The sequence below is a fragment of the Cherax quadricarinatus genome, chromosome 22 (genome assembly GCF_038502225.1).
Source record: "Cherax quadricarinatus isolate ZL_2023a chromosome 22, ASM3850222v1, whole genome shotgun sequence".
NCBI classification, from domain to species: Eukaryota; Metazoa; Arthropoda; class Malacostraca; order Decapoda; family Parastacidae; genus Cherax; species Cherax quadricarinatus.
This window is the reverse complement of record NC_091313.1, coordinates 16,365,748-16,380,747: the sequence shown is the minus strand read 5'-3', so window position 1 is coordinate 16,380,747 and position 15,000 is coordinate 16,365,748. Positions and strand designations below refer to the sequence as shown.

The 15,000-nt window shown below is 40.5% G+C and overlaps 1 protein-coding gene across 4 annotated transcripts in view; it reads right to left on the bottom strand.

The window, feature by feature from the left end:
- The window catches only part of LOC128689666 (nephrin-like), a 204,234-nt gene that overhangs the window by 24,489 nt on the left and 164,745 nt on the right, over positions 1-15,000 (bottom strand). For 2 of the 4 annotated variants that reach the window (XM_070087492.1, XM_070087494.1), the window contains exons 9-12: positions 14,088-14,295; positions 9,579-9,729; positions 2,269-2,408; positions 82-327 (exon numbers count right to left, since the gene is read on the bottom strand). In XM_070087492.1, coding sequence (XP_069943593.1) covers positions 82-327; positions 2,269-2,408; positions 9,579-9,729; positions 14,088-14,295 — 745 coding nt within the window. The remainder of the gene's footprint in view (positions 1-81; positions 328-2,268; positions 2,409-9,578; positions 9,730-14,087; positions 14,296-15,000) is intronic. The other 2 variants (XM_070087493.1, XM_053778025.2) reach the window with 1 other exon arrangement.

The following is a 15,000-nucleotide window of genomic DNA, read 5'->3' as shown; positions in this document are numbered from 1 at the left end:
CTCCTAGACCCATTTCCCTCACCGGGGCCCTTAGCCTCTCACCAGGGCTTCTAGACCTCTATGGGCCGCTGAACCTCTCACCTGTTCCTCTAACAACGTCGGGATTGCCAGACTTGCTCAAGGTATGAGTCTCTTCCCCGCTGCCGCCGCCCACGTACACATTAGTGAGGGTGGGCGGCGACTCGGTTTTCGGAGTGTGGTTCTGCGGGCGTGCTCTGTGGGCGTAATGTGTAAGGATCAGCCCTGCTACCACCAGCACCAGCACGGCGCCCACACCGCCCACTACGGCGCCCACCACCGGAGGCACGAACACTTCCTCAGGAGGGCCTGCAAGAAACACGTAAAAGCCAGAGGAATAACCTTGAAGGAGATGCTGGACAGTAATATGCAGATTATGACCCCCGGAACACCCTCCAGGTAGACTGTTTTTTCGTAAGTCACGTTTGAAAGCCTTCGTTCCTCCCATAAACTTAAACATACATACATTCACACATTCACACATACATTCATTCATACATTCACACACATACACACACACACACACACACACACACACACACACACACACACACACACACACACACACCACAGAAAATTTTTAACTTCATTTTTATTCTGCCGACACACAGAAATTGGCAAAGCTTGAAAAGTGTTCTTTCCAATGAGTGAAACTTTTTGTTTTCACTTCCGACCAACATTTAAACAATTATTTTAACTACTCTAGACAGGAGCGATTTACCAAAAGATTTTTTAGACAGAACTTCTAAATGGCTGACATCCTGAGGACAATTTTCATTAATATGCAGAGAAACTTCTCCACAATTGACCAGACAGGAAAAAAGACAGTAGTTGGCAAGCGATGTCAACTTTCTTCCTCAGAACTTATAATGAATTCTCTGGAATATTATGAACTCTCTGGAAGATAGTCAACTCTCTGGAAGATAGTCATCTCTCTGGAAGATAGTCAACTCCCTGGAAGATAGTCAACTCTCTGGAAGATAGTCAAATCTCTGGAAGGCAGTCAACTCTCTGGAAGATAGCGAACTCTCTGGAAGATAGTCAACTCTCTGGAAGATAGCCAAATCTCTGGAAGGCAGTCAACTCTCTGGAAGATAGCGAACTCTCTGGAAGATAGTCAACTCTCTGGAAGATAGCCAAATCTCTGGGAGACAGTCAACTCTCTGGAAGATAGTCAACTCTCTGGAAGATAGTCAACATTCTGGAAGATAGACAACTCTCTAGTAGATAGTCAACTCTCTGTAATACAGTGAACTACCGAATATAATGAGCTTTCTGGAATATAGTGAACTCTCTGCAATATAGTGAACTGTCGAATATAATGAAGGTTCTGGACAATTATATAACGCTTGGAATATAATGAACTATCTGGAATATTTTGAACTATGAAACATAACGAATTGTTTGGATGATAAACTGGAATATGAACGGATTGGAATTTAGTGAACCGTCTGGAATATACTGAAATGCCTGGAATATAATGCACTGACCGGAATGTAGGGAAGTGGAATGTAATGAACACTGTGGAATATTATGAGCAGTCTACAGTATAAAGAACTGCCTCGAATGCAGTGAACTGGGACGTAATGAACTGCCTCGAATATAATGAACTACCGTGAAAATGTACTGCTTGTAATGTAATAAACGGCCTGGAATATAATGAACTGCCTGGAATTTACGAGATGTGACACGTTTCGCAGGAAAAACAGCTTTGCTGTGGCAAACATTGAAATTCCTATGAATGGAGGTAAAGTAATGACTTTTAAAGATGGTTTGGAGTTACCTCTAGGATTATTGATCTTGAAGAGCTTAAACCTCGCATACCACTGTACATTTGACAACTTCACCCCGCATTACTAAAACGCACGGACGCACGCACGCACGCACGTAGGCGCAAAACACACACACACACACACACACACACACACACAGGAGCTATGACTCGACCCCTGCAACCACAAATAGGTGAGTACAAATACGTGAGTATAAACACACACACACACACACACACACACACACACACACACACACACACACACACACACACACACACACACACGCACACACACACACTGTGTCGACCCCTGCAACTACAAATAGATGAGTACACACACACACACACACACATCGTTGTGTATACGTAGACAAAGTGTAAGTAACCAACATCTATACAAATCACTCAATGCACACACGTACACAAATCGTTGAGTATAAACTCGCATCAACAAACTTAGGATCAAGGCTACTCACCCATTCTTTTTTCTGCGACCTTCATGATATCAGCCTCTAAGTTGACGGAGGCGCTCTGGCCGCGTGCATTAGTAGCTCGTACCTTCAACGTGACGCCCATACCAGCCTCCAGCCCACGCACCACAAACTCCGGCGCCAGGCTGCGGGAGAGAGATCGTCAGCGTGTTATCAGACATCACTAACAGTATAGTAAGCTTAGGCATTAGGTTCTTTGCGAAAAAAAGTGAGAGAGTTGTCAGGAAGCATTTCAGGCACTATAAACTAAGGCACGAGGCTTTTGGGTAACAATCAGAAAGTTGTAATAAAGTTGGTAGAATTACCGACAATATGTAAAGTAAAAGGACACAAGTGCAACTAATGTGACATTTTATTGGAGAGCGAAACGTTGCCACAGTAAAATGTCACATTAGTTGCACTTGTGCCCTTTTACTTTACACAAATCAGAAAGTTGTCAGGCAACATTGTCAACACCGTGAAGTCAGCGACAGGTTATGGGGTAGAGAACGTCAAAACATCCTTTGACAAAATTATCAGTACTGTAAACTAGGGCACCTTGAAGTGTGTAGAAAACATAACGTTCTTAGTCCCGTTGGATGTGACCTCGTAGCCCCAGCACTGCCAGGAAAGAAAAGATTCAGCCTTTACAAATTGGTAGCATATTCTGTTGCGATTCACTGAGTTTCCAGCCTCTACCAGTCCTTTGCGCTGAGAGATGCACAACGATTAGCTTGACACAAATATACATCTATACATATATCTCGTTTAGAGAAAATGAGTAAGATCTCGTACATTTAAGCAGGGTTTATTGGAAAGCATTAGTGTCAAAAGCAGAGAAGGTGGTGATGAATGCAGTAGCTGTGAAAGCAATTGTGGTGATGGCAGGGGTGGTGTGAACAGTGAAGACGGTGAGAGGAGTAAAGACGATGCTGAAAACAGGTAAAAGCGTGAAAGCCGTGAACACTATGGTAAAGCACTGGAAACGGTAGTCAGAGCACAGAAAATGAGAGTGAAAGCAGTGAAAGTTCATGGTATTATTACGAGGGCAAGGGAATAATTTCTTTTTATATCTAAATGTAAGGGTTAGGCTTCTTAAAATACCTTTGCATTCTCTCTCTCTCTCTCTCTCTCTCTCTCTCTCTCTCTCTCTCTATCTATCTATCTATCTATCTCTCTCTCTATCTCTCTCTCTCTCTCTCTCTCTCTCTCTCTCTCTCTCTCTCTCTCTCTCTCTCTCTCTCTCTCTCTCTCTCTCTCTCTCTCTTTCTCTCTCTTTCTCTCTCTCCCTCCCTGCCTCTCTCTCTCTCTCTCTCTCTCTCTCTCTCTCTCTCTCTCTTTCTCATTATGAAGGCGTGTGTGCAAATTAGAAATTCGTTTTCGAGTCAACTTCACAGATTTCCTCGATACGGTCATGCCCCTCAGCTTGTTTTTCTCAACGCTCAAGTGATTCGCAGGTTGGCAGGCCCATTTCCACCATTTTTTTCACCTTTCGAACGGAACTGTGATAAAGATTTCAGAGACCATTTCGAGCACTGGTTTCCCTGTGTCTTTTGGATGCGCCGGATCCAAATGGCGGGCTGCCGATAATAGTGATGAAAAGACACCCGTTGCAGAACAAGCTATCGCTAGGCTAACATCTCACTCCCATGTGATAAAAAAAATTCTACTCAGAGCGAAACGTTCGAATAAAGGTTTCTGCATCTCCTTCAAGTGGTGCTATGGTGCATATGAGGGATTCTTAAATGAAAAGGACTTGGTCTCCCATTCCTTGGATCGCATCCGATTGCTTCTACCATAAACGCTGCATGACATTAATAATAGTAATAATAATTGTTCTACAAATTGTCTTTAATTCTTTTGGAAACAACTGATGAAAAGTCTCTAATAGCAGTTGTTTGCTGCTGAGTAGAGGGAAGAGGTAGATAAGTAGAAGCATTGATAAAAGTAAATATATTAGAAAATGCACAAAGTTGTACACAAGATTAATTTTTTTTTTAAACTAAGATCCCCGTCAATTCGATTAATAATAGCTGAGTCGATACAGTACACAGCAAGGTTTTAATGGAACATAGTTTCGCTCTGTGCACAGCTTTCCACAAGGAGAAATGACTGGATGTCATTCAGCTGTGTTGTATCTTCGGTAAGTAACGAAGGATGGGTGGAGATATTGCGGCTCGAAATTATTTGCAATTTATTCAGACCATGTTTTGAAATTTATATATTCGGAAATTTGACAGTGCAGTGAAGTCTATAGCGTCACAACGTTTCACCAACGACTGGTATTTAACAAGTACAAAGACTCGATTATTAAAGAACAAAAAGGCACAATACCGTATCTGGAACAATACACAAATAACCGCACACAGGAGAGACCGAAACGTCGTCGTAAGCTCCCCTCTCCTATGTGCAGGCTATTTGTGCAATCAACTATTAAAAGTGAGAAACTTACGGTAAACATCGTCGTCAACTTGAATAAAGAACACAAATTGATATAAATCTTCAATCCTCTTTTTTTTTTTTTTTTGAACGCCGAGCGCCAAGATAAAAGTGAAGGATATTTCGCCGCGAGTCAAGAGAAGAGTACACCGAAACGAGCATAAAGCAATGTCGCTAACACTTTTGGGCGTAATACTACTTGCAGTGACCATATCGAGTCCCCTCAGGTTGCTCATTCCGGTAGAGACTTTGCTGAGTGCTGAGGGAATTTTACAAAGTGTTAGTCAGCTCTGCTCATGGACACTTGTCCCGCGAGTCCGGCTTTACTTTATTTCACCCTTCAAGAGGAAAGGTGGAAAGGTGCCTTAGTGCTCGAGAAGGGCTCTCCATTTAAAGGATAGCGCTCCCCTCTCCTTGGATCAACCTGATTATCCCTCACCTCTTCCATTCATCAAGTGTTCTTTGACATTATTGGTTTATCGCTTCACTATGCACGTAATATTCAATTGAAAAATATATATTAATTCTTTAAAATTGTCCTGCATCTTTACAATATTATAATTAGTTTATATTTGTCATTATTATTTTTAGTATTAGTATTGTGTTTTATTATCATCGAAGAGAAACGTTAAAATCAGTACGCGTCATACAGTGCCTGAGGCATAGAAATTAATCATGTCCGATCCGAGGAAACGGAGGGTAACTCGAATTATTTTGGTGAAAAATCCCTTCACAGGCGTATAGCAGCAGCGTCATCATCAGGGTTGCTGCAGATGATGCAGAGTACCCAGATTCGGTATCTGGAAATAACATTCGGTAAGAATGTACAAATTACTGGATATCAGAGACGATAGTTATCCATAAACAAGGAATCATTTCTGTGTGATAAATTATGCGAGTCTGGGATTTTATTAGGTCGTTTTGAAGCAGAATGATAGCAGTGCCCCTGCATGCTGAGCCCAGAATATCCGTGGAGCAGCAGCTTTAGTATTGCGAGAGGGAACACCCAAGATAGATTTCTGAGGTCCTCGGGCAGCAGGTGTGGTTGCCTGGGCCATATGTGTAGACTAAAGATGAATGTGTATGCAGACAGGCAGACGTAATTGACTGGACTACGTTTATAACCATGAGTGTATTGATCACTGTGCTATGCTAGTCCTAGACGGAATGTAATGAAAATGGCTTTGAAAACCGATAATATGAAGAATGAGATACTTGTGCAGCTTTTGGGTATCTTTAATGAGGAAACTTTTCGCCAACCAGTGGGTTCTTCAGTCCAACACAGAGAATAACAGAAGATGAGAAGTTTGAGGTAATCAGTCCCTCAGCCTGGAGCCGATGTGTTCAGTTTATCAAGACGGATAAACCGAACACATCGGCTCCATGCTGAGGGACTGACTACCTCAAACTCCTCTTCGTATTACTCTGTTATTCACTGTGTTGGACTGAAGAACCCACTGGTTGGCGAAACGTTTCCTCTAAGTTTCCAAATATTGCAGAAGTGCCTAAAAGGAATGTATGAAAATTAGATCAGTGGGGTCTAGTAGCAGAGTTTTGGGACCTTGTACAAACCTAGTTAACCTCGCAATATGTAGATGGTTGAAATCTGTTAACGTATAGTGACAACTGCGATGTTATCGAAGTTATCGAAGTTCTTCAGTAGTTAACTGCTGGTAGGCATAATTTTTTTGGTTAACTAATAAAATATCAGATGAATAACGAAAATTTTGTTGGCTCGTTAGCAATAGTAATCTTATGCTTCAGGCGAATCGTTAAATCCATATGGAACATTCAGTATAAGTGTTGATGGAGGATCGATTCTTTGCCTGCTACTCACATGACACACGTAACCCTAATGTATTTACATAATCGATGTAGAAAAGAGTAGGAAGTGCTAGTATAGATCTGAGCGCATAAATAAGCTAAAGTACTCTTATTTGTTGTATTTTTCATATGTTCAATTTTTTATTTATTTGATAATATAGACGACAAAACAATAAGGATGGATACGAGACGGGAGGGGCAGAGAGAGATTGGCTGCTTGACAGAAGGTCACTATCACCAGCTGCTGCTAGGATGTCCAGCTGTGTCCAGTGTACCAGCTGCTGCTGCTGCCAACTCTAATATCACACAATGATCGCAGCATCCGGGCTGCTGGTAATGGAATGTTTTGTTAGGTGAAAAATGTTCGAAACTCTGTTCTTCACAGTTCTCTTTAATTATTATGTAAATTAATATATTTAATACCGTGTTGTCTGATTGAATATAATGCCATGTTCTGAAAAGTATTTATAATTTAATCAGCGAATTTAAGAGTTCAATTTGCTACATAATGTTCAAAATGACTTTACTTACATTTATATATACGTATTCGGAATAGTAACAGCACACTTGCTCACATAAAAATACGGACACCTACACACAAAACGCGCTCGTCCGCACATGTTAATATTAATGTTAACTTTCAGAGAGGAGACGAAAATGAGGAATAAAAAAGGAAATTTTACAGGGCATAAAAACACAGATAATAGAATACCTTATATTCTGTGTAGGGGTAATATCTTCTATTCTGTGTAGGGGTAATATCTTCTATTCTGTGTAGGGGTAATATCTTCTATTCTGTGTAGGGGTAACATGCTAAGAAAACAAGACTATTGTTTGCGCCAGGTGACCTCATATACTGTATTTAAGATCGTTATTCAAAAAATATTTTTACAGGCGTTTTCTTGAAAGTTTGCATTGTGTTTGCGCTCATTATTATTATTATTATTATTATTATTATTATTATTATTATTATCATTATTATTATTAATTATTATTAATCACAGTGAATTGTTAATCCAAAAGGATCATAAAGGCAGCCAAAGAAATGGATGATTATTTCAATTCCTATTGTTAAGGATCCTTCACTAGCATCAAGGCACCAGCCTTGAAGGTTTTCATCTCATGACAGTGAAGATAATTTTCTCCAGTTTTATATTACTTAATACATAATTTATAATACTTGATACTATGTATCAAGTATTATTTTACTTGATATAAACATAGTTTATACTCAAAAATGTTTGCAACCTCTCTAAACCCTACACTAGTTCTTGAAGTTGACCGTTGTTTGGGAACTTGTAACCTACCTTCTTCATTTTACATCTAACTCGTAAAGTGGAGAGAAATCTTTGGGTAGAGTTTCGGTTCCTCCTACCCCATTATCAAATTACGACTATGAGAAAAACAGCAAGAAAAATAGCATTAATAATGATCCAAGATTGTCCGAAAGGCATCTAAGGATGTATTCTGCTAGATGTGACTTAGGAAATTGTTTCAGACACACAATTGTGACTTTCTTTATTCTTAGCCTTTCTTACATCTAAAGAACATAAAAATATAAGACAGAAGGAGTACTGCAGCAAGCCTATTGGCTCATGCTAGGCAAGTCTGTCTCACGCACTCACACCCACTCATGTGACTGCTCGGGAGTTTGTTCCACCAGTCCTTCCCCTCAAGGAAGGCCTTGATGCTGGTGAGGGGCTCTTGATCTGGGGAACTGGATCTGTGCTCCAGTTCCCTGAATTAACCCTGAATACCTTCCATCCCCTCCCACAGGCGCTGTATAATCCTACGGGTTTAGCACTTCCCTCTTGATTATAATAATAATCCACCAGTCCTTTCCTACATCTTTTCTAAATCTAATTTTTCCCAATTTCAACCCATTGCTGTGAGTCCTATTTTGGTTAGATATTTTTAGCACGTTATTTATCTCCTTTATTTACCCAAGTTTTCCATTTATACACCTCAGTCATACCCCTCCCCAACAAATTCTACGCCTTTCTCTCTACTATTTTGCACTCTTTTATCCCTAATAACTGTTCTGTCATTTCTTATTTTGTCTAATGCATAATTATATGGCTGTAAACCCAGTGTGTGATATCCTGAGCTTAATAACGAGATTGATCGTGGTTTATTTTTGTTTTCGACTCGCAAACGATTGGTTTATAAAGAGAGCATAGTTAAATGGTTCAAAGAACAGACAGGATGAGTTAGGTATCTTTATTGTGGTTGGCGAAACGTTTCCATAATAAAGATACCCAAGTGTAGCACAAGTGTTTAATTCGTCATCATAAAGAGAATAATACAAAGGATGACTGTTTCATGCGTGTTCATACTACAACACTGCTGTTGGGAAGCTTACATTCTTTCTTAAATACTATGTTCGTCAGTGTGAGATTTATATCTTGGGTGGAAGTTGCAAGTTTGGAACCAATATTATTATGCTTTATCACACGGTCGCATTTATTTGTTGTTTGTGTTTAGTTTTCTTGGAGTATTTTCTCTGGTATAAAAAAGTGCTTGAGTTTAACACACACACATACACACACACACATACATACATACACACACACACACACACACACACACACACACACACACACACACACACACACACACACACACACACACACATACACACACACACACACACACACACACACACACACACACATATTTGCTTTCTTCACAGTATTTGTATCAATATTTTTATAATTTTATATTAGTATGTCGACCTTTCTTTCCGATGTTCTCCACTTGTTACGTTGCCACTGACAGTAGTTGTATTACAGAACATTGCTATGGTGCACGTGTACACCTCTCGTGAATGAATTTCGTCGCAGTGATAATGAGCAACTGTGTGTGTGTACTCACATAATTGTGGTTGCAGGGGTCGATTCATAGCTCCTGGCCCCGCCTCTTCACTTGTCGCTACTAGGTCCACTGTCTCCCTGCACCATGAGTTTTATCATACCTCTTCTTAAAGCTATGTATGGACTCTACCTCCACTTTGTGTTCATGTGTGTGTGTGTGTGTGATGGAACCGTACTTACCTGGAGGTGTTAGAGAGAAGAGTATCATGGTCCCAAGCCTCCATGACGAAGTGCTGTGGTAGGCCGCCATCGAAGCCGGGTGAGCACTCCACCACCAGCGCCTCGCTCGTCTGGTTGGCTATGGAGCAATTCTTTGGTGGGTCAGGAGGGCCTGCGAACACGCAGAAACATACACACATGCATTGGTCAGTGGTCCGCTCTGCTTTTCTCCACTCACAGTTCACATCTCTCTGCCATTAGCGACAGCTTTCAACTGAGAAAAAAAAAAGACTTGGGTCATGTTATTCAACAATCGTTTGTATTACTGGCATGCTCTTCTTATACCACAAACAGCGTGGGAAGTCATTTGAATCGCTCTACGGAAATGTCATGTGGTAACGTGTGTCAACTAAAATGACACTTTATGACCAGCACTTAGTTGATAAGTATCAAGTTAGTCACAGGACTCACTTCTTGCCCTCAACTTTACCTTCCCCATGTAATCCCTTTCCTCTTTCACTCTCCTCACTCTGATTCTCCACTTTAATTTCCCTCCCTCTCATTTTAATCGTCCTTCTTTTCTGATCTTTTTCCTAAATACTTTCACTATTCTATTTCCTCCTCTTCCTTCTCCTCCTCTGTAATTTATTTATACAATGGATCACAACAAAGGAAGGGAATGCAAAAAATTCAAGATAAACAAAGAAAAAGTGGCAATAAAGACAAAATAGGCAACAACAAAGGAAGAGTAGGCCACATCAGAGGCAAAATTACCCGCTCGGAAGTCATTAGCCACTCAACAAAACGAGAAGAGAATCGATTGCCATCTAAAAAGTGAGTACAGAGATGATGACCCTTTATGATTCGAGAGCAAGAAGGCTTTACAGTTAGCTAATTCCTGATATTTTGAAGGGTTTATAACTAGGTAATTCTAGAGAGCAAGACATATTTACAATTAAGCAGTTCCTGATATCAAAAGGGAGTTTGCAACTAGCTAGTTACGTAAGAGCAAGAGGGTTTTACAGCCAGTTATTTCCCGGAGAGCAAGAGGGATTTATAACCCAGTAATTCCAGAGAATAAGAGAAGTCTAGACCTTCCTAGATCCTTGACAAAAAAAGGTATTTACAACTTAAAAATGCATTAAAAGTATCAGTAGCATGCATCTCAATTGCACTGAGCTCATTTTGCGAAGTGCTTATCTAGAAATATGATAAATACTCTAGGCAAAGGAAAACGAGCTTTTTCTAGAGATGAAATAAGAAACGATGAAAGATCAAAACTTGTGCCAAATTCCCAACTTTCTAGAGATAATCTTTTCAATTTTAAGAATGTGAGGCTTCCAGAACATATCAAAAGTGATCGTAATGCCTAGGATGATGATAGAAGATTGAGCTTGGAGATGAGAGTTTTCAAAGAAATCCTGGTAATCGGCAAGCGCATGATTTTATATAATTGACTGAAAGTGTGTTTTAGTTGAATTGACTTTATTGAAGTTGCAAGTGCTCACTGAAAGGCAAAAGCAAGTTTAAAGAAAGTAGATGTTTAAGACACTTGTGCAGCACTTGGAAAACTTTACTGCGGATATGTTTCGCCAGCCTTTATTAATCCAGTAGAGAATAATACAGCAGACGGTGGAAGACATGAGGTAGTGGTATTTAGATGATCAATATCTCGGCCTTAATGAATCTGTTGGAGGTCAGTAGAAGAGGTAAAGAATACATAAGATAAAACAAGGCAGTTAGATTATAAAATGCGAGGTTCAGTGAGTGTTGAAAAAGAATGGTCATGACTTAAGTGTAAAGAGTGCAAAATAACGGCATCAGCGCGAAAGTGACTAACACAGGATTTACCCTGAAATACAAAAATAACATTGATGAAGAGAACTGACGAAGAAATTAGCAGCAGGGGTAAAAAAAAAAAACTTCATTCCCTAACATTTCCACACACACAATCCCAATTTTCCCTTTCCCCACTCCATCTTTATTTCTCTTTCACTTCTTTTGTCACAGAAAATTGTCCGCAACTTCACAGGAAAAACGTGTTGTAAAACTATTGTTATGCACCAAAACAAGTGTCATTTTTCTCTTGGACAGCCACACAAGTTTCTGATCGACTTTTGGACAGAGTTTGTAAATAATAAGGATGTGAATGCCAGCTGTACAATGCAGTGAAGGGAAGCGGTAATGATATAGAGCCGTGTTTCTGAGTAATCCCTTCATCAGCCTTGAGGCGAATGAAGGAAGTTCTGTTGATCCAAAGAATTGCCACCCATTACCTAGAAGCTGTGTGACCCTTACATCCTCTGACTAGCGTTGCAACACTGGCAACTCAGTGTTTCAAGAACCTTTGACTGTAACAATATTGACCTACTTCTAGATGAACTTGTCTGGTAGTGTTGAATGGTATAATGTGATCACAAACATTTCTGACAGTGAAGGGAGAAATCGTTTAGTTACAGAGAACATTTAGCTCTAAATAGAGCTCAGCAGCGCTCTACTTAGAGTGATATGTCGTCAACCTAGTTTTGCTTCAAGGTGTCGAGTCATAGCTCCTGACTAATCTTTACTGACTGCTGGCCTCCAGGTCCCGGTAGTATCTATTAAATCACTGAAATTTATTTAAACCAATGAAAGTGATTAAATACAATTCATGATTTAGTAAGTCTTTAGCTGCCATCTATGTCGCGTCATTCCCTGTCATCTTATCTCGGACAGTTTACTCCTATTCGCTTCAGTCCGTTGAGTATTTTGTATGTCGTGAACATATCCTCTGCAGTTCTCTCTCTCTCTCTCTCTCTCTCCCTCTCTCTCTCTCTCCCTCTCTCTCTCTCTCTCTCTCTCTCTCTCTCTCTCTCTCTCTCTCTCTCTCTCTCTCTCTCTCTCTCTCTCTCTCTCTCTCTCTCTCTGCCGAATATGTAAAACTTGCGATCTTGGCTTAAATAGCAACACTCATCTTGCCATATAAGACAAGCGAAAATTTGTGTATGCAATAATTTCGCAGAAATAATTCTGAACCTAACGAAAAAAATATATTTCATTGTTTTTGTTTAATATTAAATTACTGTAAACGTATCTAAAACATATTTAGTTTGGTTAGGCTAAAATAAATTGCGCTTGTTGTAATAAGGTTAGGTAAGTTTTCTAAGATTCTTTTGGTGCAAAATTAAAAATTTTTACATTAACATTAATGAAAAAAATATATCTTTAAACGTACAAGAGAAAATTTTTCAGAAAGGACTTAATTTTAAATGAGTTCTTGCTAAATGACCAGTTTTACCTATTAGGCACGACATATATATATATATATATATATATATATATATATATATATATATATATATATATATATATATATATATATATATATATATATATATATATATATATATATATATATATATATATATATATATATATATATATAGCCACTTGTCGATAAGCAATTGTCTTTTGTGTGCGCGCGCGCATGTGTGCTCATGCACCCAAATGATGATGGCATTGTGCTTACCTGGACGAGTTAGAAGAGTGTCATGATCCTAGACCTCTATTGTGAAGTGCTGTAGTAGGCCGCCATCAAAGCCGGGTGAGCACTCCACCAGTGTGTGTTTCTGTATTGACCTTTCTACTGGCCTCTAGGCCCTGATTATACCTATTCTTGAAACTGTGTGTATGGTTGACTTTTGTCAGTCCATTAGTGTGTGTGTGTGTGTGTGTGAATGAGAATGAGATTACCACCCCATCTTTTGTGTGCAAACGTGCATGTATGCTTCATATAATGTCTTGTTTATGCGTGTATGCATATTCGGTGCTTTCCCAGCTCCACGGCAGCTTTTTTCGGGGTTATATTTGTTGCTCCATTTGTGTTTTGTCTATTAATCTTCCTCTCTCTCTCTCCTACCCCTCCCCCTCATCTTTCATCTCTTGTCCGGCTGTGTTTGCCGCCTTTGTTCCTCGCTCAAAGCATTTCATCACTATCTTTGTCTCAATTTCCTTTTTCCCGTCTTTCTCCTTTACTTCATCATTTTTAATTTTATAAATAATTCTCTCCTTGTCCCTTCCTCTCTCCCTCTCTTCCTCTCTCCCTCTCCTTCTCTCCCTCCCTCTCACACACCCCTATTTCCCAAATATTCAAATATCTGTATCCCTCTCATTCTTCACACCACCACATTACTTATCTCCATTCCCCTGTCTTCTTTTCCTCACCACCTCTACAATATTTCTTTTCCATACTGCTGTTCTCGCCTCTTTCCCGTTTCCTCACCCATTATCTCAGCCGCCTCATTTTCTCCTGCACCCTCCCGTCTCCCTTTGATTTACTCTCTTCTCTCGTCCTGCCTCACTGTTTCTTACCTTAACCATCTCTATCTTAAAACCTTCCTCTCCTAAGTTCCGTCTCCTAAGCTCTCCTTTCCCTGTCCAGAACTCTCATCCTAAGTTCTTCACATTCTCTCCCATTCTCCCAGTCTCAATCCTTGCTCCTCTTCTCCCTTCCCCTTTCCCTTCTCAACACAAAAGCGGAAGGTTGAGTACCGTGTGTCTGACCTGCAGGAATGAGATGTATCACGCAAGGATCCTTCTGCAGTCCTATTCTGTTGGAGGCCCAACAGAGGAGGGTGCCGTAGTCCTGCTCCATGGAGGCGGTGTAGTTGAGCATGGAGGAGGTGCCCTGGTTCATCACTGACTGCAGTGGCAGTGCCTCCCCCTCAGACGACCCGTTGAACCTCCACGTGAAGTTCACCTGAAGGGTAGTAAATGGTATGCTGATACGAACATGTGTAAAAAAAAGGCACTTAATGTACTGTTCCGGACATTTATTATATATACACAAATAACCTGCACATAGGAGAGAGAAGCTTACGATGACGTTTCGGTCCGACTTGGACCATTAACAGAGTCACACTGCGACTTTGTTAATGGTCACACTGTCAAAGTCACACTGTGACTTTGTTAATGTGAACGTTGTCCAAAGCTTCTCTTTCCTATGTGCGGATTATTTGTGTATTGTTTCTGTCACGGTATTGTGCTGCCTTCTTCTTTATTTATCACATGTCCTGAACTGGTACATAAATGTATCTTCTCAAGTGAAGAAACACAACGAGGGTGACTTGTGGTGAATTAGTGGAACAGTAGGAGGGCCTGGAGGGTGGTAGAGTGGGTGGAAGGACTGGCTAGGTTAGAGGAGACTTAAGGAGGAGGTTGGGCTTGGTAGGGAAGAGGGAGGAGAGGTGAAGAATAGTGGGGTAGTAGAGGAGTCGGGTGGAGGGCCCAAGTTGGATGGAGCGGGAGAAAGAGTATGAGTTGGAGGTGAAGGAGCAGCAACAGCAGTAACAACAACACTTGCAACAGCAGCAACAGCACCTGCAGCAACAGCAAGCAGCAGCAACAGCACCTGCAGCAGCTAGCAGCAGTGAGAGCAACAGTAAGCAGCTGCAACTCTCAGCAG